The sequence below is a fragment of the Liolophura sinensis genome, chromosome 5, assembly GCF_032854445.1.
Source record: "Liolophura sinensis isolate JHLJ2023 chromosome 5, CUHK_Ljap_v2, whole genome shotgun sequence".
NCBI lineage: Eukaryota > Metazoa > Mollusca > Polyplacophora > Chitonida > Chitonidae > Liolophura > Liolophura sinensis.
The window spans coordinates 8141016-8166165 of record NC_088299.1 but is presented as its reverse complement, the minus strand read 5'-3'; the positions used below and the strand labels follow the sequence as shown (position 1 = coordinate 8166165).

Genomic DNA, 25150 nt, shown 5'->3' with positions numbered 1-25150 from the left:
ACGTTGCTTCATCTGGGTTACTATTGACATTAATACTGAAAACACAATAGATTTAAATTTTTTATTTGACTTCTCCGTGTCTTTGTTAAGTTGATGTAGATAAGCCTCAAACATGGGGGCAAAGTATCAGACTCTCTGGTGCTCAGAGGTAAGAAAAGTGTCACTGTTACCCGGCTTTACGTTTCACGCGTTGTTTTGCCGTGAATTTGGACGACGTCGCCAGAATAACTTGATCCGCGTGTTTCATTCAAGTAGCTATTTGCTGCATTGTTTGGCAAACAGAGCCTGCCCTGACCTGAATTGTAACCTGCTACGCATCTTGTGGAGACTTGCCACCATAATGCGTTGGGATCGGGTGTCATGTGACTTCAGTCACCTCGCACACTCCATATCCATGAGCAGGAAAACATTACGCCCCACATCTAGTTCCCTAACTCTGTTCACATCCAAAGTAGCTCACTCACAGGTGGAGGTTTTAATTTCACATTTGGAATTTGGTAATGATGTTTTTCATATGTGTAACTTTTATCATTGTCATTAATCCAAAGAAAATAAGAAACAAAGTCTTAAAGATGACAGCATTTTTGTACGCATAAATATGTTTTATTTGTTGAAAAAATATATTGATTACTTTTATGTTCATGTTTTAAATGTATTGTCACCTTAGAAAAGAAAAAAAAAATAAATCAAAATTATCAGTCAACGTCTTCGTGCAAAATTAAATATAAGTACTTGTTAAGATTGTAATGCTATCAAATCATTTAATATAGCTTTATACTATCTCGAATACCTTCACACATTATGGCCAAAAAAATGTTATTGCTTAATTTTTGTGAACAAGGCACATGACTGTTATCCCACACCTTTATAGTCTTCAGCCTAAATACTGCCCATTTGTGACACAGACATACCTGCCCAGGCATTTACCTGAGCAAACAGATCATGATTTTGCATTTTAATTATGTGTGTCAGGTGTTAACATGATCACCATTTTCAGTTCCTTCAGCTATTCTAACCAGGCCTTCTGGAAGGGGGCGTGTTACAGCTTTGTTCTAGTTTCATTTATCTGATACAAGATTTGAAGCTGGTTTCTGGACTTTGAATCCTCCAGATCCAGATCTCTAATTTACTTCGTATAACTCTCCATATTTTCAAAAATTTTCATTTTATATAGCAAAGAAAAGAAAAAAAATAGAGTATAAACTGCAAGAAATTAAAATAAGGGAACAATCCATGGAGGCGGGAAGGAAAATTTACATAGGTAAGAAAATGTCCTTGAAAATTCTTCATTTTAAAATTTTGAAATTGGAATTTTTAAAAATTGAAGCGTGTGTTATTAAGTCAGGTGTGTTTATGTGTGTATTAATGACGGAGTGATCAGAGATACAGCACTGATATCACGCGGTCCCCTACAGCTGGGAGGGTAAAGGTTTGACTGCAAGGGCAATGTCCATCACAAGATCTGCGCTATCATAGAACTTTACCCACACACTTTGGACGTTAATTAATGACTAAATAATTATTTATGAACCGAGGAACAAAAGTCCCAAGTGTAATGATAATCAGTCTAAGGTTGAAAGTTACTTCGCGTCTCTCTCAGATAAATAGCACTCGTATTCGATTCATCATAACAGCAAATCGTCAGCGCCCAGCGCTAGGCCTCTATTTCATGAAATTGTATGGAGAGTTTACCTTTGACCAAGACTTTTCAAAGTTATTGTTTTAGTGATTTGGGTGGATTTACTTTTAAAACACAGTTAAAATTTCAACATGATGGAGGTGAGTTAAAAAAAAGTTCTGAATAGCATTGCCTTGAAAGTCAGAGTGATCAAATCCTTGTTATTTCATATATATTGCATGTGTTTTCGTTTTTCCCCATTTTTGTCGAATTTCTGTAAGGTTTGACTCATTTGAAAAACTTAACTTGTCGGTACTAGTAATTGTGATTTAAAATGTATGTGAATATGCATGAAGATGTAATTGAACAGTTGTTAGTACAGTTATCTACATCTATATAGTTATCAATTAAGGTGGTGATGTAAATTTAACCATCATCTTGGCTGTGTGTAAGGCATAACTGTTAAGCAAAAGTAGCGATGAATGTAGCAAATAAATTTATCTATTGAGACATCAGAAGCAGTAGATGAAACAGTTAACAGATTAAATGTATGTGTGCGATGTATCGGACACTGTGCTTTACTGAATGAAATCTTTATGGAATTTTTATTGACTTAAAGTCAAGCATTGTTCCACACCATCAGATCAAAAAGCTAGCTTGGGGAAGAAAAATTGGTAAACTATTTCTTGTTTTGAAGACAAAGTATATTCAAGCAATTTCATCCTTTCAAAGTTTCAGGCTCCGAGATCATAAAATGATCTTAGGCTTAAGTCAAAATTTTAATCATTAAATTTGGTATGTTGCTTTCCGTTATTTTAGCTGAAATTGCTGTGCAATAACATACCGAAAATTTACGTTGACCAGCAATATTTGACCTTGTTACATCAGAAATAACAATTTTAAAGTAATTTAAAATTTTGACTTAAGTCTAAGATCACTTTGTGATCCCCAGGCCAGTTATCCATCTTGGAACTCTCAAAAGTCATCATAACTTTTGAGAAAATTTATTTATTAATTTGCAAGTATGGGTTTATTGGCCAAAAATCTCCTGTATGGCCTCTGTAATCAATTATGATATTGTACCTCTGACTCAGAAGAGTTGTCAAAAGTTACATATGTAGCCCAAGTTCACCTGAGGCCTGCATGTATTTAGATGTGCCATTTGATGAATATCTTGTTTTTTCTATCTTTGATGTCACTTCCTCTCCGTGGGGTTGGGTCTTGCGCAGTGTCAAACCTGAGTGTGTGTGGGGAGGGGGGGGGGGGGGGGTTCAGGGAGTACAGGGGTGTAGTTAGGTGTGTTACAGTGTGTCCTCACACCACATACATGTACTTACAGGGCTGCAAAATGGATAAGTTACAGTTTCTGCCTACATACATTTATATAATAGTATTAATAAATTTCAAAGGTCGTAATTTCACATGATACAGGTGTGATTTTTACCTATTGATCTACATCTTAACGTGGTGTTTTTCTAAACGTGACCGTCATGCGCTTGATAACACTTCATGTACCTGTGTGTATGAGTTTGCCTGATGTGTCTTTGATGAACAAGTGCAGTCATTAAATATTAGAAAGATGATAATCAAGTGGCCTGTTAAACCTATTTCATTCTACTTCAGAAAAGTAACTCAAATGTACACGTACAGTAGACTGATAAAATTCCCCCCTCTCACACCAGCATCAGTGATGTACCGGATGAGAGGGTTTCTTTTGGGTAATGACAAGGCCTTTCGCCTTGAGGGGTCACACCCACCCAGTTATGGTGTCATTCACCTTCGCAGGTGAAATTTTGCAAGCATGGAGAACGAATGGTGTCGACTCTGGGAAGTGAATTCCCCCACCCTTGGATATCCAACAGGCACTTGTGTTTTAAAAACTGAGGACACTGGGGTGGAGACCCTATTTATAGGGTAATCAGAGGGACTTTTTTTGTCTCTTTTGAAGATCACATGCGCGCTGACCGCTTGATAGCAATGCTACTGTGACCCTGAAAGGTCAAGGCCACGCGTAAAGGAATTATACTTTTTGTTAAGCCTTGGAATTGCCAACCTCAAACATGTAGTTCCATCTTTAAAATCGGAGTTAAAGTGTGCTTAAACATAGCATTCGTACTGAAAATTGCTATTTCATATTCGAAAAGTTTGAGGATTTAAGGTAGGTTGCATTTAAAGTGTCCAAAACATGAGGATGTTTTAAAAAAAAGGACAAAAGACTTTTAGTTTCATGTATTGTTGGAAACTGAATTGGTTCCATGATCAGTCAGTCAATCATCAAATTTGAAAGACCAACTAATTCTTGTTATTCTGGTAATTGAGCAGATAAAATTCTGTATATTTCTTTCTTGAGTTCTACTGAAGCACAATTGTAAATCAGTTAATCATCCTGTGGAATATAATTAAACAACCAGCATCCAAATCAAAGTAGTACAAGCAAGCAATCAAATAGAATAATCAAATATCAGTCTCTTTAATCTCTCGCAAAAAAAAAAAAAAAAAAAGGTGTCAGTTTAGTTGGGTGTAAGTTTGAGTGTGGGCCGTATGAGAAATGTGTGAACTATTTGGAGATAAATGTGGCCGAGTGCGAAATTGAAGCCTCGGAGAGATAGCCACAGATTGATACAGGTGGATCTAGAACAGATAATCCCAGGCTTGTATCTACTCACTGGAGACTGTGGTCTGAGCCTGTCTGTCTTCATGCCACTCAATCCAAACTTCACAGTACCAACACTTACCCATGTCCATCAGGCCCAAAACAAATATTCTAATAAATATCATCCATGGTAATCGTGTTGCTTAATGTTCCTCGGAGATATTTATGATTTTCAATAAAGAGAGGACTGAAAATGACATCGTACTGATGCCTTCAAACTTTTGTTCGGTTTACTTGGTGTTTTAATGAGAAATTGTGACTTTAATATGTGTTGATTTTAATACAATGTACTGTAAATTTTTCAACTTTTTCAACCATGAAAGCACTTCTTGATTGGAATGCATGCGTACAGTGGTTTTGAAAATGATCGTGATAGTGATTTGGTTTTGTCAGTACCGATGCTGGAGTGGGTTTCATGAAGTTCACTTAGCTGAGTTTGCCCTTAAACACCATGATAATGTGTGTTATAGAGATATAAATTGCACTTACATGTACATGTAGGTAAGGACTACTTAGCATTAATTATGCTTCATGTACCCAGTCCATAGGCTTCATAAAATTGTGCAAATTATCCCTCTACACTCCGTAGTTCTCTCAGAAATTTTCAAAATATTGGTTGCAGAAGGAGTTGAAAAAATTGAAGAATTAGGTTACAACATTTTTATCGTCTCCAAAAGATCCAAAATTCTTCTTATGGCAGGGGATGCTCATTGTCTACAATCATTATTGTTTGCGTATAGCTGTCTTAGAGACATACAGAGAAGAGCTAAAAAATCCTGGTTTGAAAAGTTTGAAAAGATTTTAAATGGAAGCCCTGAATCAAAACTTAATTTTCCCCCTTTGAAAGCAATATGAACATTGTATATCTCTGTTCGTCTGTGGTAAGGTTTGTTTCACACATTGCTGGTACTGCTTGCACTTACCAGTTTTTAGCAGTGTAGTGATATGAAAATGGTATTTGAGTAATGCTCAGCATGGTTTATAAATCAGTGATATGAGTTAGTTTTATGGTGTTTGATCACAGAAAGTGTCAGGTAACACAAAGGTGTGCCACTAAATATTACCTGTGGTTAAAGTTAATCGTAAGTCAAACACAGATTAATTGCTATCATTCCTCACCTGTGTATTGTGATAACAAGTCTTTTGATTGAATTAACAGTTGGTTAGAAATGCAGCATTTCTAGAGCTCTTAAAACCACATCACAAACCAAATTCCTGATCAGAGTGATTCTGTGTGCTTGTGACTGGTGAAAACCTTTTTCCCAGTCAACCTCCCCCATCTCCCCCTCACCCTGTTCCCAGGTCACACAGATAACTCCTCATCAGTTGTTAGTGTAGTGATAAAGTGAGCAGAGGTGAGGGGCCTAGATCAGTGGAGTACATGTACCCTTAAATCATTACCTGGGCAACTGGAGGTGACATCTGCTGTCAAGTGGGAAGCCATTAAAATGTTGAATCACATGTAGATAATGTGTCAAAATCAAAATGAAAACAACAGTCAAACTAAATAAATCAGTCAATCTAGAAATTAAATCAACAAACAATTTTAGAATTTTAGAATTTCAAATAGGTGCATTTACATTATAAGGAACGCAGTAGTCTTCTTTTCTTTTTCAGTAAAGATAACAGTCATTCAGTTGTAGTGTGCAAATCTTGATTTTGATAATAATAATGGCTTTATCATTTGTAAACTATTATTTTACAGATATGTGTATTTGGCTGGAACAAATAACAGCAAATGTAAGCTTCATATTGTTAGTATGTTAATCATTTAAATATTCGGCCGTAAGTGGGAAGGTCTGTCAGCAACTTGCGGATGGTCGTGGGTTTCGCCCGGTTTCCTCCCACCATAATGCTGGCCGCCGTCGTATAAGTGAAATATTCTTGAGTGCGGCGTAAAACACCAATCAAATAAATAAATAAATTTAAATATTAACATTTAATAAATGTGACTACGATTTGTAGTTAATCATAGTCACAACAATTCCAGTGTCAGTGGAGGGCATCAAAATAAAACATAAAAGTTGTCTAATTTCTGGGAAATGTGGACTGTCAAAGTCATTTTTTCCTAGCTGTTAAAGATATATCTACGTGATCGGAAAGCCTAAAAACACCCAAACAAACAGGAATCATGAAAATATCAAGATCAGACAAAGTGAAAAGGTGCATTTTCAGTTTTAATTTATTCCATATTTGGATTAATCTAGTGTCTAAAACACAAAATAAAACAGGTTTCACCTGAATTAGAGTGATTTTACTGAGTCTATGAGAATGTTGCCCTGTGGGTAAAATCTGATCTTCTGAACAGCCATTTTTCATATTATAGCTGATGTTTCTTAAAATAGCAGTCAGGATTGTAATTCTACTCACAGGCAAATGAAAATTTGAGAAAATAAACTGAAGCCATAGCACTGGTCACTGTTGTTCAAGAAACAATTTGTGTGCTGTACATTTAACTGTGTAGTCCAGTGCAAGCAGCCATCATGAGCTCCAGGTATTAAATTTGCTGATTTCACATTTTTCACTTGAGTGAGACCAGTTAATGATTGTTCTATCAGTATGCCCTTCTCTCAAAGCCCCTTGGCTCCCAGCCCCCAACTTGTTTTAACCCACCCACCTCCCCCCTTAAAGGGCCTCTGTTGACATGTTGGAGTAGCAAGCCATCAAAGCATGTACATGTAGTCTTCAGGGAGATCAGCCCAAATGCTACTGAGGATAGGTTGTCAAACAGTGCCTGTGTTGAATGACAGAAGACACTGTCCAATCAGTGCTGGTGAATCTTGGAATGTCCACCCCCTTGTTTACTCTGGCCACACCCACCTGTACCATGTGCTTAGTGTATTAGCCAGTACCTTATGAGTAGTAATGGAAGAAACTTATATGCATACCAAATCACATGTTGTTTTTGTCCCATAAATTGTGGGCTTTGTTGAAATATGGAGATTTGAAATGTTTGTTTAAGCAAGTCTCTTTAAAAGATGGTACATTTTGAGTGTATATATAAATATACTTGAAGTTGTGCACTGGTAGACTCTCTGCATCACGAGATAGCCTGTTACGAGTGTAGAACCAGTTTTAAGCCAGGGACACGTGCTTAAGCCTGGTAGAACCAGGGGGGTGTGCCCCAACACATAGATTTTATACTTAAGAACTTTAAGTTTAAGAAGTTTTAAAATTTAAGGTAGTGTGAGTAGTAAGAATGCTGTACCCACCGTATGAGTGCTACAACGCCTATTACTATGGTGAGTGTCGAATAGTCTTTAATTCTAATCACTTTATACCTGTTTTAATTAAACGTTTATTAGTTATTTTCTTTTGCGTTTTCATTAGATTCATACTGTGAATGAACCACTTTCACAAGACTTCATAAGTCTTATTTCTGGTAAGTTTTTTTTCGTAAAAGATGGCGCTTGGGCTATTCTGCCGTAAGGCGACGTCATTTATGAGAAAAGTTAAGAAAAAGTGATTTGCAAAGTTTGCTGAAAGTGTCCCTAGACATGCCAGATCTGTAAATTATCACTTTTTTCGTAAAGATCTATGTGTACATGCATGTATATATATATATGGATGTGTGTGTTTTTTGTGTGCTGACATTTAAAACTTCAAAGATGAATTACCTTTTGATATATGTTAATTAGAAATTTATTGCAGATTGTGTGCTTGTACATGTAATTGGTGTTCGTGAAAATGCGTATCCATGCATCTGTATACATTATGGTACATTTAACAAGGTATTTTATAATTGACCAAAAACTGTTATTGACTTTATTCGTACTTGTTCCTGGATGAATGTTTTAATCGTTAACACTGCTTCTGACTTCAGTATACCTTCAAAGAAAGATTGACACATTGGCTTTCCCAATTTTAATTGATGTAAATGTGCAATTTGGGAGTAAATATGTGTATAGCTGTTGTGTGTACACCTAAATCAAAGTTACCATAGTTTCACCCATCTAGGTTACATGTTAAGTCTTTAAAAATGCAAACAATGGTAAAAGTGCCGATATATTGTGATGAGACTTCACCTAGCTAGGTTACATGTTAAGGCTTTAAAATTGGCAAGCAATGGTAAAAGTGCCTGTATGTTATGATGAGACTTCACCTAGCTAGGTTATATGTTAAGACTTAAAAAATGGCAAGCAATGGTAATTCGTATCTGTAGATTGTGATGAGACTTCACCTATATATATGTAGGTTACAAGTTCAGACTTAAAATGGCAAGCAATAGTAAAAGTGCCTGTAGATTGTGATGAGACTTCAACTGGGTAGGTTACATTTTAAAACTTTGAAAATGGTTAGCGATTGTAAATGTTGGTGTAATGTTGTGAAGAAATTCAACCCTTACCGGTGTATGTATTCATGCCCATGTGTCAGTGACCGGTCACTAGTAGGCTGGTGGAATATTTGACCGTAGGGACCAGACCAGTGTGTTATGATCAACATACTGATTCAATGCAATATCATGGACCCATAGACAGTGCTTTTTTTTTTTCCAGGGGATATATAGGGAGTCACGGTTACCCAGAATTCATGTACCTTGTAAATGTAAATTATAAGGAAAACGATCTAGTTTAAATGAAACTAAGGGGCCTCCGTGGCTCGGTTGGTAAGCGTACAAGCGCAGCGTAGTGAACCAGAAGCCTGTCACCATTGCGGTCGATGTGAGTTCAAGTCCAGCTTGTGTTGGCTTCCTCTCCTGGCGTACGTGGGAAGGTCTGTCAGCAACTTGCGGACGGTCTGTCAGCAACTTGCATATGGTCATGGGTTTCCCCCTGGACTGTGCCTGGTTTCCTCACACCATAATGCTGGCTGCTGTCATGTAAGTGAATTATTCTTGAGTACAGCGTAAAACTCCAATAAAATAAATAAATAAATGAAACAGAGGGTATGTGTACTTTAAAGACATCTGGACATGATTTATGTACAATGATGTACAGTATAAATGTAGACTAAAATGGTGAAAATAGCAAGGCATAAAGCTGCACTGTGTTTCTTTACTGGAAATTGTAAGCTTTTTATTTAGAGTAGAATTATTTCTAGTCTGAATTGAAATAAATATATTTTGATAGGTGAGTATATGAAATATATACGTAAGTAAAAGTAAAGAAAAAAATACCTGGAAAATTAGGATATTACCTACATTGAATAGTTAAAATTCTGAATCTTTACACTGAAAGTGTTACTTCAAATAATTTTCTTCATTTTTGTTTTTCATTCTTGTGGAAAAATTTGTTAGGAGCTGAATTTGTATTACTGCTAATAGTTAAGACATGTGACACTATTACAGAGTAATATGGGAAGTGATTGACAATATATTTGTATGAATAAGTGAGGTGCACTAAATCCTCACACTTTTAGTATATGAGGGAGCAACTTTCAGTGCAATTTGTCCATTTATTTATTTTTTAATTTGATACTGGAGAGAAAACTACGTTGGTTGGATTGGGCAGTTTCAGGGATTCACAAAAAATACAATTTTATCAGTCAACACAGAATAATGACTTCAGAATATGCTGGAATGAACACCTTGCCAACATGCAAAAAGGTTGAAGAATTACAGTAAAAAAAGTAGTTTTTATGCATTTTTTTGATGCTATGTATGTAAAGTTGATAATTACTTGAATCAACCGTTGTATATAACTTGTATGGTGCATTGTTGATTTGTAACCATGTGTTGACTTTAATTTCCTTGTCCTCTGGGAGAAATAAAAGTTAAGGTCTTCTCTCAAAAGCGGTGCAATGGCAGTCAAATCAAAGTACTTAAGCACTTGTTGTTCAGAATCCCAAGAACAAGTAATATTGTGCAACAGATTTGTTGGGCAGCCATTTCAAGTTCCAGTATCCTGTTCATCTCAAATTGCAGGAAAACTATTGAAACCATGGATGACCTGTTATATAGGAGATAAAGCTGCCAATGTAACAGAAACACTTACATTAGGCTTTTCTAGATTAAGTTACAAATTTGATTAGCAGAGGGTCGTGGCTAAATGGCTAAGATGCTTGTATTTCAGTTGCAAGGAAACATGAGACATGGGTTCAATTCTGGCGTTTAACAGCGTATTTATGGATTTCCTCAAGCAGTCACTGTTGATAAGCCTAAGTGACAATATAATTGCTGATGTGGCCGTCCTTACATTCTTACGTTTGTAGAAGGTCACTTGTCTTGTACTTTCAAATATGCTCAGTGTGGATGAGTAGAAAATCCAAATTAAAATTATGGCACAAGTACACAAGACATACATGTGTGTGCTTCAACAACAAAGTGAAACCTTGTTTTTTATCTGCATCATGATTGTGAGGCAGTTTGTTGGTCAAAATGTGACCAAAACTAACGATTAGACAAGATTGGCTGTAAATAGCTGCGGTTCTGTTCCTGGTGATAAGTTTGTATCTTTGAAGAGTTTGTGGGGCAGGTTGCGTACTCGGGTCACCCCTGTGGACTGATCTGATACATCTACTTCAGCTACCAATTCTCAAGTACTTGACTTGTCGAATCAGATAAAACTTGGCTGCCACACAAATTCAGATCATGTCTCCACGTACAGATTGTTACAACGGGTTGTTATTTATTCCGAAATGTGTTTATCTCCTTGAGGTGTGATTGTTTGATTGGCAGGCAGCAAGATAAACTTTCGACATATTTGCATGTATTTTTATTTCGACATTACATGTACCATTTGCACCTTCACTGTTATCTACTTTTCTCAATATTTTACTCAATTATTTCAGAATACTTTTTTTGTGATCATCTGGTCATCTGTGATGTTGTTTTGAAGCGGAAATTTATGATAAATAAATTTGTTAATCAATTTAATTTTATTTATTTATTTATTTGATTAGAATTTGATGCTGTACTTAAGAATATTTCACTTACACGACGACCTTAACACACGACCATCAGCAGGTTGCTGTCAGGCCTATCCAAGTATGATTGGATAATGAGTTTACAAGTACCCTCACATTAATGACATTATTGAGAAGCTCCTGAGTGATTGTCTGGTGTTAGTACACTGATAAGCCACTAGGCAACTGAGGCCCCAAAATCAATCAACTAAATGCTGGTAAAATTCCTGTGGTTCACTTGACATAAAATCATGAAATTTAAATTTTTATTCATTGTAACAATAAGTATATGTTTGACGTTGACATTTTTCTTTGTGTACATTTTCAGAGTCTCCCGATATGGGAATGCAGGCGGTGCCGCAGGTGCCTGCAGTTGCCTCCCCTGGCACACCTGGACTCAGTCAGTTCTGCGCTATCTGCGGAGACAGAGCCACAGGAAAGCATTATGGTGCTGCAAGCTGTGATGGCTGCAAGGGATTCTTCAGGCGCAGCGTCCGCAAAAATCATGTGTACACTTGTCGCTTCAGCCGCAACTGTATTGTGGATAAGGACAAGCGGAATCAATGCCGTTACTGTCGCCTGAAAAAATGTTTTCGAGCAGGAATGAAAAAGGAAGGTGGGTGTAAGTTTCCACTGTTTTGTTTGTTAAAGATGCTGGGAAATGTGCGACACTGAAGAATTTGAACTGATGATCCTTGAGAGTCCTTGAATTTTGTTGAAAAGTTTTCAAGACTCTGTAAGTCTTTGAAAAAATGGAGTTTTTATTGGGGGAGGCAGATAACCCCAAATCCTTAAAAGTACTTGATTTTTTAATATTAATTGTCATGTTGCATTATGTTTGGAAAACCCATAAGTAAGCTATGATAATAGTATCCATTAGCCTCCTCCTCAAGGCTTGTACTTAACCTTGAAAGTTCATGCTAGAAAACATGCTAGAAAACATCATGGGATTTTATGCCTTTAAGAGTTCTTGGAAAAACATTTTCTTCACAGCAAGGTTCAGAAACTACATATTCAGCTGATTTTACCTGCTCCTATGTACTCCAACTTGTAATAAATATTTGGGGAGTAGGGGCAGGTGTTATAAAAAGACTTTATTATACATGTATGCTTGACAAAAACTTGAATCACACGTTATTCTAAATAACCTTCTAATAAATAATGTGCATTTTTAGAGGCAAGTAAATGTCACAATATTTTATTTTTGGTGCTAAAATTTGCAAGTTTCCAGCAGAATATCATCCCATGTTCCAAACAAACCTCAAATCATATTTTTAAAATCAATATAATTCTCAGAATCAGAAAAAATGGGCAAGTTAGTCATGGACGAAATTTATGGTCATATAGTATATTGATCCTACTTTCTGATTAAAAATCTCATGATTTTGATGTATTATTAATGTCTACAAGTACATTGTTTTACAGCTGTGCAGAATGAGCGAGATCGGATCAGTGTCCGAAGAACCAGCTACGAAGATTTGGCTCAGAATGGGTCGCTGTCTGTCAGTACTTTGCTGAATGCAGAGATTCTCTCCAGACAAGTGGATCCTCTTTATTTTGATGTAAGACTAATAACTGCACAGCATTTTCTTTGAATCATAGTTCATTCATTTCTTAAATCATAGTCCATGCATTTCTTAAATCATAGTCCATGCATTTCTTGAATCATAGTCCATGCATGTCTTATTGAAAATGTTTTCCTAAACTTTATACTGCCTACGTCCCAATCATATCAACATTAACTTACGTCCCAACTTGTATCAGCCTGAACATTAATGTCCAATTTTCCAAGTTGTATCAAAATTGTGTCCCAACATGTCTCAACAATAATGTACATAAATGCCCCAACTCAACATTAATACACATCCTATTTCTCAATATGTATCAGTATAACGTCCCAACTTCTCACAGCATTAATGAACGTCCTACATTCTGGGAAAGTAAACATTAAATCAAAAGGAAGTTTACATTATGTCCAAACTTGTATCAGTGTTGTATGCCCTTGTCATGCTATCAGCGTAATTATATGTTCCAAAGTGCATCATTATTATCAGATTATTGTTTGTGAGAGCTCATTTCAATATTAAGTAACCTAGCCCAGAGTCTTAATGCTTTTTTCCTAATTGGCTGCACACATATGCAGCTAAGTCAATGATGTGTTTCCCTTCTTCGTAGGTTTGTAACTGTAATAACTCAATAAAATGGTTGCTTTCCAGATTGGACCTCTCGGTGGTGCCGTTGACCTGAACTCTAAAAAACTGGCTGGTTCAAACGAAATCTGCGAGTCCATGAAACAACAGCTGTTGATATTGGTGGAATGGGCCAAGTACATCCCCTGCTTCTGTGAGCTCCCATTGGACGATCAGGTGGGTTATTTGTACATGTAGCCTGTCTATTTTTCGGTCAGTCGGCCGATGTTTGGTTGGTCAGACATATTTTGGACATCCTATCTTTTTACCGTAGATCAATCACTTCATATTTCATGGAAGGCTGAATAGTTTCACAACATCACGCTACATGTATATTCATAGATAATATACTGTATTTCACTTAATATTTAGCACTTTTCAAGTGACATAATACTTAACTTGATTCTGATTTAGCTATCAGTGTTATAGTGCCGCAATTTCTCATAGTGCCATGATTGTGTTGTCAAAAGCCCTCACAATCTGAGGCCACGCCATTTTCATTTTTTGTTTTATGGGCAGAACAAATCTTTTTTTCAATGTCGAAGCAGGGGATAATAATAAAAATAGAAAATCATCGAATTAATCTGAAATGCCTGAGTAATACAGATGTTTTGAGATATGACGTTACGATAACAGAGTGACATCCCTTTGTGATATGACGTTACGATAACAGAGTGACGCCCCTTTGTGATATGACGTTACGATAACAGAGTGACATCCCTTTGTGATATGACGTTACGATAACAGAGTGACATCCCTTTGTGATATGACGTTACAATAACAGTGGCGCCCCTTTGTGATATGACGTTACGATAACAGAGTGACGCCCCTTTGTGATATGACGTTACGATAACAGAGTGACATCCCTTTGTGATATGACGTCATCGCTTTACCATGGGGTTGTATATAAAATATAGAGAACTAATTGAAAGGATTAGCATGATCTTAAAAAGTGTGCCCTTTGGTGAATTTGCATTCCCAGTATTGCACAAATGATGTTCTGCTGGTTTTTTATTCTAAACATGATCATGGCCATGTTAAAAGATAGGCAAGTAGCCCTACAGTGCCGTAAAGTGGCAAGATCATTTTGCACCGGAACGTCAGTCTGTTGTTGTAATGGTGTAACTCGAAAACTGCATATTGTTCCTGTTAAAAGACATTCTTAGATCATGTGAAAGCCTGGGAAAAAAGGAAATTACCTAAACCATAAAAACTAAAATTTTTGGATTATTGATTTAAGATTTATTCTATTTTTTTTGTAAAAATGGTAAGATGTTTCTACACAGTTGATCACAGAGGGAACTAGACCATTTCCACCTCTCGTTGATTCAACTATGGCTTCATTTATTTATTTATTTATTTGATTGGTGTTTTACGCCGTGCTCAAGAATATTTCATTTATATGACGGAGGCCAGCATTATGAAGAGAGGAAGCAGGGCAGAACCATCTGCAGGTTGCTGACAGAACTTCCCACTTATGGCTGAGGAGGAAGCCAACATGGGCTGGACTTGCACTCACAGTGACAGCATTAGTGAGAGGTTCCTGGGTCATTACGCTGCGCTAGCTCACTAACCAACTGAACCACGGAGGCCCCACTATGGGTTCGTGTCATAAGGATTATCATGTACTTGCCAAAGAACAGTGGTTCACTCCGAGTTCTTTGGATTGCCCAGCTCATAAACCTAACTGCTGTTTAAGTATATATGAAAAATTACTGATTGGGCGTTAAAAATCAGGCAAAGAAATAATGAAGTTTAATCATCAGTTGACTGTAGAATTACACGAATACGTTTCTGTTTGAACAGGTTGCGTTGCTAAGGGCACACGCAGGAGAACATCTGTTGCTAGGCGTGGCCAGGAGATCTATTTCCTTGAAAGACTTGCTGTTGCTAGGCAACGACTGTGTTATTCCGCGACATACAAACGACCTTGAAATCGCCAGGGTAGCTGCAAGGATATTAGATGAGCTTGTGAAGCCATTGAGAGATGTCCAAGTAGATGATTCAGAATTTGCCTGTTTGAAAGCCATTGTGTTTTTTGATCCTGGTAAGTTTCATCCTGCCTCGTCTTGTGTAGTATGCTTTCATTATTACCCCGTGTTACATGTATATTCTGATAGGTGGCCAGTTGGTGACAGGTGAACTCCAAAGGTTTTTAATCTTAAACTGAACTTTAAGATTAAACTGAGTAAATAGGTGTTCATCATTGTTACAATGTTTCTATTAGTTTGTTTTTACGTGTATGCAATTTATGACTGGCCACAATTAAAATTAATGGACCTTCTATAATTTGCTCATAATGCCTCGCCTTGTTCAGCTTAGATTTCAGAGCGTTGTGACATGAAAGCAACCCTGGTTCTAAAATTTATGCACATTTTCAAATTGATTTTGGAGACAAAATGACATTGGTCAGATTGGCTAGTGTCAGGGATTCACAGAGATTATAATTTTATCAGTGAACACAGAATAATGCCTTTAGAATATGGGTGAATAAAGATGTTGAAGAATTACAGTAGCAAGTGATTGAACAACTTGATTTTTGAATGGGCACAAAATTCGCCAGAGGTCTTCGCAAATTTTGAGTACCAAACACTTTTCTACATTATTTTGTCATTCAGGCATGCAAATTTTCCTCCAGTTGACTGACTTCAGACTTTTTGTTTAAAATTAAAAAAAAAAACAAAAGCACCTGACTTTAATTCTGGCCATCATTTCCCATGCGTGGTCTTTGAATAACAATTTTGGGGATTTCTTAACCAAAGAAATGGTAGCTTAATTAGTATCTGCTTCTCAGAACCTGACCTGTTTTGTCTGCAGATGCCAAAGGTCTGATTGATTCAGCGAGGATCAAAGCTTTCCGTTACCAGGTTCAGATAAACCTGGAGGATTACATCAACGACAGACAGTATGATTCAAGGGGGCGCTTTGGAGAACTGCTGCTTACCCTGCCTCCCTTACAGAGCATAACGTGGCAAATGATCGAACAAATACAGTTTGCTAAGCTTTTTGGAATGGCCAAGATTGACAACTTGCTGCAAGAAATGTTGCTGGGAGGTAAACCATGTTGTCCTTCATTTGACTTTGACCATGATCTCTATTTAGCTCTGTCACCATATTTGAGGTTTTGTTTGAATTGCATTGGTTCAAATTCTAAAAATCAAAAGAAGGAATAATTTATTTTTTCTTTCTTTTTTTAGTTTGAATTTTCTTGGGCACAGGAGTTTTGTTAAAAAGAAAGTTTTCAGTAATTGGTGATGGTTACAAAAAGCATTGTATGTCGAAATAAGGCATATATATGCTCAAAGAAACTAGTACCAGTTGCCATTGTACATGTAGTTTCAACTGTGTCTGTTTTGTGAATAATGTCCAAGTAATGGTGGACTTGAACAAAATAATGGGGGGGCATCCGTGGCTCAGTTGGTTAGCGCACTAGCGCAGCGTAATGACCCAGGAGCCTCTCACCAATTTGGTTGTTGTGAGTTCAAGTCCAGCTCATGCTGGCTTCCTCTCTGGCCGTAAGTGAGAATGTCTTCCAGCAACCTGCGGATGGTCGTGGGTTTCCCCCGGGCTGTGCCCAGTTTCCGCCCAACATAATGCTGGCCACCGTTGTATAAGTGAAATATTCTTGAGTATGGCGTAAAACACCAATCAAATAAATAAATAAATCAAAATAATGAGCTGATACCTCCATTATTACTTGAGTAATTAATGGTTCAATCTGTGTGGAAATGAAATGATGAAAACTTTCTTTATAGAGGAAGGAGGTGTCAGCTTTCTCTTGTTACAAATGCTGTTCAATGTTAACAGAAGCCTCATTCCCTTCCTTAGGTGCTAACAGCTTGGCAGCAGATGGCGCTTCAGTGTCAGCGGGAGGTAATCAAGGGACAAGCTCTACAGTACCACCCCTCATTACCACACCCACATCTGTGTTCTCTGACAGCATGGTGAATGGACACTCCAGTCCTGTGATGGCTTCAAGTCTCTTGCACCATTCACCTGAGCCCATCCCCATGGCGACGCATCCCCACAGCGAACTGTCGTCTCAACACGTCCAGATGTCGCACGCTGTGAGCCCGAGCTCGGTCAACTCTATGGGTCACACCCACATGATGGAACAGCCAGACCTGTCGTGCGTTGTGGATGGGTCGAATCTGTCCTCCAGTCCTCCTCTGACCATCACATCAACGGCGAGTTATGCTCCAGCTAATTTGCATATGCGAAACGCTCACCCAATGACGCCGGTTTCATCACCCGCCTTACCCCAGACATCAGAACATTTCAAATTCTCATCCTCATGTATACAGAATTTCAAGCAAGAAGTCGTGTAAATTTACATTGTCTTGATTGATCATGGATGAATTTGTGAGCGTGTGTGTTTTGTACAGAACATCAAAGTGTGCCTTTGCAGTAAATGACCTCAAATTTCCCCTAGACTAAAGTGTGCATTTTGCCAGATTCTAAAAATTCTATTAACCTTAAAATTAAGTGTTTGGAGAAGGTGTTTAGAAGGTATTATGCTATTTTGCGATATTTTCTTGCAAACACGTAGCTTTCAGCACCAAAAGTTCAGTAATACTTTATGACATTTATTAGCCTCTGAAAAGAAGCACATTTGGGGGGCAAAATTTGAGGTCATTTATTGTATAACTTCAAACAGTGCCTCTTCTGTCTTTTTTTTTGCACTGAAGAAACGCATAGTTGCACATATGCAATTTATGGTTTATTCGGACCATAAATTCTGACAAATGTCTCAAGTTACATTGTTGACTTTTATTTTACTGAATGCATGTGAGGACAATTTTATCATCTTTAAATTGTAAGATGTTAAATTGCAGAGTTGTTAATTTTTAATAGTTTCTTATGACTGTTTTTTTTTTTTTTTGTCAATGCAAAATGTATATGCACAATATATTTCAATGGGTTATTCAGTATTCTGGAAGGAAACATGCTCACAAGTTGAAGTTGACGTACATGTATTTTAGCAGTATTCATGAACTCATTAATACCATTCTTGCTTCCATCAGTTGTGAGAATCCAATACTGTTACAAATAGTAGGTTATTTGTTGTTGTTGTTTTCGGGGCAAGATCTCTTTAAATATACTGAGGCCTCTAAGAATTACATACATCTACAGTTTAAAACAGAATAATACAATGGGCTAAATGGTTTGGGGACAAAACAATCCAAAGACGCTCAGTTTGCTCCCGCATTTGAAGATTTCATTGGACACAGTTTAGAAATCTATTGCAACATTTTGTCAAGGGCAGTTACCATGGTGACATATGTTTTCACTATGTCGTGTGTGTTCGTGAACATTATGAAACGCAAGTTACGACCGCTTTGCAAACATGGCAAATGGGGCCTATGATTTGAAATAGAGACAGCGGCAAAAGTGAATCCGTGTCTGATATCAAACTTTCACATTTGCCTGAGATTGTGTTGAAAAGATGCTCCATTTGTGGATTTGTATGTTTGTTATGAAAGATAGAGCTAAATGAAACCTGTTAAGTGAGATTTCAAGTATTTCCAGGTAAATTTACTCTTGATGAAGCCATTCACTGGTGCTAGTTGCTGTTAAATACCAAGGTTGTGAATTTCTTAATGGTGGAATTCTTAGTTCTCTTCTTGCTGAATCTGCGATGAAACCATGTAAAATAGCATATGAACTTTTTGGTTTGCATTCATAGTTTATTAGCTTGTATTTTCTTTTATATACTCATACCTGTACCCAATAGCCAACTCTTCTTCATCCACATAATACACAAAAATTTGTATAGGGACCATATCCAAATTAGTGTCATAATAGACACGTATATCAATTTACATATGCAAATATAACTGACAATCAAATGATATTCCCTCATGATTTTTGTCGAAAGTTTTTTTTTTTTTATGATATTGTTTCGTTTTTGGAGAAAGTTTATGACTGCGTATGAATATGTACATGCTGTTATATGACATTATTATTTTAAGTTGTATATGTACCTCATTGTTTTGGGTGTGTTTATGTCCTTACTGTTAAGAAATTTATGCATAGATAAGACATTCATTGTTCACTGGACAGTTTATTTGAAGATGTTAACTTGTTTTTGTCTCAGCCCATAAACAAAGTTTAGTGGTCTGCTCTGGTGGTATATATTTATATCTATATGACAACATAAAATATGCAAATTTTTGTCTCAGCGGTTGCTGGCCTGACCGAAATGCATTGATAAACAGAATATGCTGAACACAAAGCTTAGGCAATTTTTTTTTTTAATTTAAATTTTTAAAAAAGTGTTTTTAAAGCTTATTTTGGTGCTGTTTTGCCTTCAACTGGAAATGCAAAGTGAAAGAAAATCTTCATGATCTGAATGATCATTTCCTCATTTTAGCTTTATTCTACCTTGTTGCTCTGTTTAATTTGCATATTATAAAATATGTACGTGACTATCGATGTTATTTGAAATTTATAATTTCAGTACCTGTTTGAATGATTATTATGTACGGTGTGATGGCCATTGAGTGCAACATTTGAGAAAGCTAAAAAAAAAAAATTTTTGGAAATTTTTTTCGATGAGTTTTTGTTGCTGTACGGTATGTAGAATGTTTATAATGAATTTTTGCAAAAGACAGTCACCGTCTTTTTTTTTTTTTTTGTTTGTTTGATTTTTGAGACAGCTTATGCTAACATGCCCGAGATCATGTGAATAATAAATCGTAAGCATGAATGCATTTGAACAACACAGCAAAGTTTGCATAAATATGTACATGTATTTAAATGATTTGCATAATTAAAGTTTAAGACACGCAGATTTGCATTTCTAAAATTTGTATTGCTATGAGACAGAAAAGGTTCATATTATGGTATCTAGCCAAAACCTGCTCTTAAAAAAGTTTCGTCATCAGAAATGTTTTTCATCAGGTAGTGCTTTACTGTGTATATTTTGTAAAGAAATACAGCTTTATTTCCAGCAAAGTGTGATACCAACTGTTTTGTAGCCATATATGTATATTATACATATTATATATGTATCTGTGTTTTTTTTTTTTTAAATAAGCACCTTTTTTTCCCGTATACTAAAATGCATATTTGGAAACAGAAGATTAATAAAAACCTGTTGACGTTAATTCATGCAATGTGCTTTTCTTTGGAATGGGACAGTGTTAGACTTTTTCAATTAATTTAATTCTAGTTGAATTCTAGAGGAGAAGGACACGATATGGCTCAGTGGTAAGGTCTGTGAGTGCAAGCCAACAAGGCAACGCGTTTCAATCCTGGTCTTAGACGTGGAATTCTAGATTTCTCTGCTTTTCTTGTTTGTGGGGCCTTGGTGAGATCAACCTGTCGACGGAGATCAAAGGGCCGTTTGTACAGCCTGATTTTGTCTTCCAGTAATGTGACGTGAATGTCTATACATCACACGTAAGAAAGTTCTTTAGTATCTTGCAAAGGTTGGTGGTTTAAGCCTGATTCTTCCACCCACAAAACTGGTCACCACGATGTAAGTGAAAAAAAACTTCTTTAGTGTGGTATAAAATAACAAAGAAATAAATTTTAAGCAAAAAACCAAAAAGTTCTTAACCTGGACAAACAGGAGTATCGGAAAAGCACTTGAAGATGCATTGCTATCAAAAATTTATTTATTTGATTGATGTATTCAAGAAAATTTCACTTATACGACGGCGGCAAGCACTATGGTGGGAGGAAACTGGGCAGACCCTTGGGGAAACCTACAACCATCCGCAGTTTGCTACAGAACCTCCCAAGTACGGCCGGAGAGGAAGCCAGCATGAGCTGGACTTGAACTCACAGCGGCCACATTGGTGAGATGCTCGAGTCATTGCGCACCGCTGCCGACTGCTAACTCCCTCAGCGGTATCACAAATTTTTTTTGACATTATTTTCTGTCAGCTATGCCCAAGCTAAATATGTCAATTCCTAATGTCACATGTTGCACTAAAATGTGTAAAACCCTCACCTTAGCAAAAGGCTCGGAGTCTCAAAGCAGACATGTTGCCCGAACAATTTGCTTAGGTTATAGTAGCAGTGAAAATTATGGTTACACATGTAGTAATTTTATATTCCACACGGTATATGTAATTGCTTGCCGTAAATATCGATTTTTCATCGACAGAGCCGAAGCAAATGAAAAACGGTTTTACTGGAGAGTGGTATCTAGATTATTATGATCTCGTGAATATCGCTCGTCTGTTCACCAGTGGCGTTACATCATACAGGAGGCTTGTCGAGATTATGAACAGCGCAGGTTTTCACCATTATCAGGAATGGGTTACACATAAATTCACGTACATACTGTGTTCGGCTGATATTTATTATCGGGTGTGTATCAACCTTCTACATATTCAGAACGTTTTCAGGATTTGTCTGGCTTTTGATCTCATTAATGCACTTACTTTATCTCCAGCTTATCATCATTTACAGCGCGCTAGCGCAGCGTAATGACCCAGGAGTCTCTCACCAATGCGGTCGCTGTGAGTTCAACTCCAGTTCATGCTGGCTTTCTCTCCGGCCGTATGTGGGAAGGTCTGTCACCTACCTGCGGATGGTCGTGGGTTTCCCCCGGGTTCTGCCCGGTTTCCGCCCACCATAATGCTGGCCGCCGTCGTATAAGTGAAATATTCTTGAGTACGGCGTAAAACACCAATCCAAAAAAAAAAAAAAAAAAAAAAATCATCATTTACACAAGCAAATCCAGCGTCCAAATTTTGGATAATACCTTCTAACTTAGGTGATGCTTTTGGGTCCTTGAGGCTGCTCCTTTATTTATAACATTCACTTGAGATTAGTTATTTATCTACTCAGTTCTGAAACTGAATATGTTGCTTCACCATGACAAGCTAATTCCAAATTTGAATTTTTGGTCTTTTTGTCCATCTAAAAAAAAAAAAAAATGTCTGTTTTCATCCTGGTTTCCCCTTTCACATACTTATTTATTTACCTGATTCATGTGTTACATCGTACTCAAGAAAATTTCACTTTTACAAAGGTGGCCAGCATTACATATGATGGGAGGAAACCGAGCAGACCAGGGGAAACCTATGACCATCCGCAGGTTACTTAAAGACCTACCCATGTACTTCGTTTCACATACAGCTATATAATCCTGATGTCTCATGTCAGTTTGGGTAATACTTCAAGAATGTATATGTTCAATTGGTGTTAATGCGATAATGAAGAATTTTACACTTCTATATGATCAACTTTGGCCTGTTTTATTGGTGGGCCCAGGAAGTTTGCATACCCAGAGAAAACAACCACCCTTTGCCAGGTTCCGGACATCTTGACTTACAGACACAGCGAAACCGGCAAGAGTTGGATTTGAACTCACAACCTCACCCATCAAGAGCAAAGATTTCATGCCATACATGAAGCAGAGCACTAATTCAGGGTATTTGACTGTATAGATTCTTACATCTCACATTTTCACACAAATAAGTTCCTTTGACAAGCAGTATATCCTAAAGCTATATATTTCAGCTCTTTCCACTTTTGTACATTTATAGTACATTTGAAAACTAATTTGATACGATACGCGTATACTATTTGTACACAAAAAATATCTTTTTAAAATTTCAAATAAGTTGGGCTTGAAACAACAAAAAAACAACAAAAAAAAACAACATTATCTGCATATAATATTACACTACTGTAAATATTTACATGTACATGTACTTCTGTGTGTTATCTTTTGTAATAATTTAATGAGGTTATTCATTTCAAATAATCATGACATGCATAGATATGTATAGAAATTCATGAAATTCTATACATGTATGGTTTTAGTTGATCTGAAACATGAACTTGTAAGCATATGCTGTACATCACCCTAACATTTTTAAAAGTTTTAAAAATGTGCAGGGGTACTATAAAGAAACACGTGAAAAAATGGTCTTGCTAAAATTTTTCCCTCCACATCTAATACTTTTTATTCATTTCTGTCTCAACCAGAGTTTAGAAAAGTAATAAACACTGCTATATTTCAGGAAATAGTTTGTAATGACATTTTATTTGTATTTTAATAATTACACTTTAATAAAGAAAACAAAAACAACTGCACTACATGTACAGAAATGCATATCCAAAAACCTGCAGATGTAATGTCTGCTTCACACTCTCCCGAATCAACCAGGAAAAAAAAGGATCATAGGATCAGACACTAAGAGCTGTTTAATTAACCGGCCTTTCCCCCACAGAAATTGGCAGAGATCAATTTGACATGAACGAGAGCGCTATGAAATCATGGCAAGACATACAGTGCATGTGTTTATCTTCTGCTGTCAATACACTTAAAAATTCACACCACACATGTATTTGAGAAATCACCATGAGTCTCCTTAACTATTTTTTTTTTTGTTGGAATTTTTTTAACAGCCTCTTTTAGTTACTTTTACTCCATATTACACGTGATTATGCTCTTAAGAGAACTTGTCAAAAATTCAGATACTCAGATAAAGCACTAAGATATATGAATACAACGTGCATACATAAACACCTATGTATATATATACATATATATATATACTGCATAAAAGAATATATATATATATATATATATATATATATATATATATATATATATATATACATAAATATACATAGATACACATGGATGGGATCTGCATATAACAATCAGTATATATTATACAGTAACATCTTCATCAGCAACATTTTTTTCGCAAACTCCAATACAAGGCCATGGCCTGATGTTTATAAACCCAATCAGCAATTCGCTGGGTGTTGTGATTTCACGCTGATTTAGGCGAGACATGGAGAGGGGGGTGGGGGTGTCTCTCAAACTGCTGTGGCCAGAAGATATGATTTTGCGTTGTCACACCAAAAATCTATCGGCACACCTTTTACCTGCATTAGCTTGCAATAGCCCCTACCTTTTCTCACCTATAAATCTGTGTACACTCACAAGACCCCCTGAAATCCCAATTGGGGTTATTTCACACGGGGCGCACGGCCATACATACAACTGACATCACCCGATTTCACAAAAACTTGACCACTAATTATTTACATTTATAGCTGTTGTTGTGAATCTGGTGACCAATTTACAGCGACACTTTACTGCAAAAAAAAAAAAATTAGAACTTTTTTGTGTGAAGAAGATTTTTTTGTCTGTAGGCACTGTAGGTGTTGTTGTTTGGCTAAGATTTTGGTCTGGCTATATGGGTCGTATGGTGCAGATGACTGTACTTTTACACACAGTGCTGTTGTTTGATGTAGCAGATTAAATGGCCTCACAAAGTACTGTTGTATGATTGGGAGGTTATAAGCTTGCAAGGAAGACTATCATACAACTGTTTTGCTGTTGTACAACTGCCGTGGCTGTATAGCTACAAACAGGGCTGTTGTACACCTACCATGGCTGTATGGCTACACACAGGGCTGTTGTACATCTGCCATGGTTGTATGGCTACACACAGGGCTGTTGTACCCCTACCATGGTTGTATGGCTACACACAGGGCTGTTATACACCTAAAGTGGCTGTATGGCTACACACAGGGCTGTTGTACACCTGCTGTGGTTGTATAGCTACAAACAGGGCTGTTGTACACCTACCATGGCTGTATGGCTACACACAGGGCTGTTGTACATCTGCCATGGTTGTATGGCTACACACAGGGCTGTTGTACCCCTACCATGGTTGTATGGCTACACACAGGGTTGTTATACACCTGCAGTGGCTGTATGGCTACACACAGGGCTGTTGTACACCTACCATGGTTGTATGGCTGCACACAGGGCTGTTGTACACCTGCCGTGGCTGTATGGCTACAAACAGGGCTGTTATACACCTACCGTGGTTGTATGGCTACACACAGGGCTGTTGTACA

At 37.0% G+C, this 25150-nt stretch overlaps 1 protein-coding gene across 1 annotated transcript in view; it reads left to right on the top strand.

Moving 5' to 3' along the window:
* The window catches only part of LOC135465591 (hepatocyte nuclear factor 4-gamma-like), a 49192-nt gene extending 28791 nt beyond the window's left edge, over positions 1-20401 (top strand). Inside the window, exons 2-7 of the mRNA XM_064742853.1 lie at positions 11443-11730; positions 12540-12676; positions 13331-13480; positions 15110-15350; positions 16121-16357; positions 17132-20401. Of these exons, the coding sequence (XP_064598923.1) occupies positions 11443-11730; positions 12540-12676; positions 13331-13480; positions 15110-15350; positions 16121-16357; positions 17132-17631 (1553 nt within the window). The 3' untranslated portion in view covers positions 17632-20401. The remainder of the gene's footprint in view (positions 1-11442; positions 11731-12539; positions 12677-13330; positions 13481-15109; positions 15351-16120; positions 16358-17131) is intronic.
* The last annotated feature ends 4749 nt before the right edge of the window (positions 20402-25150 follow it).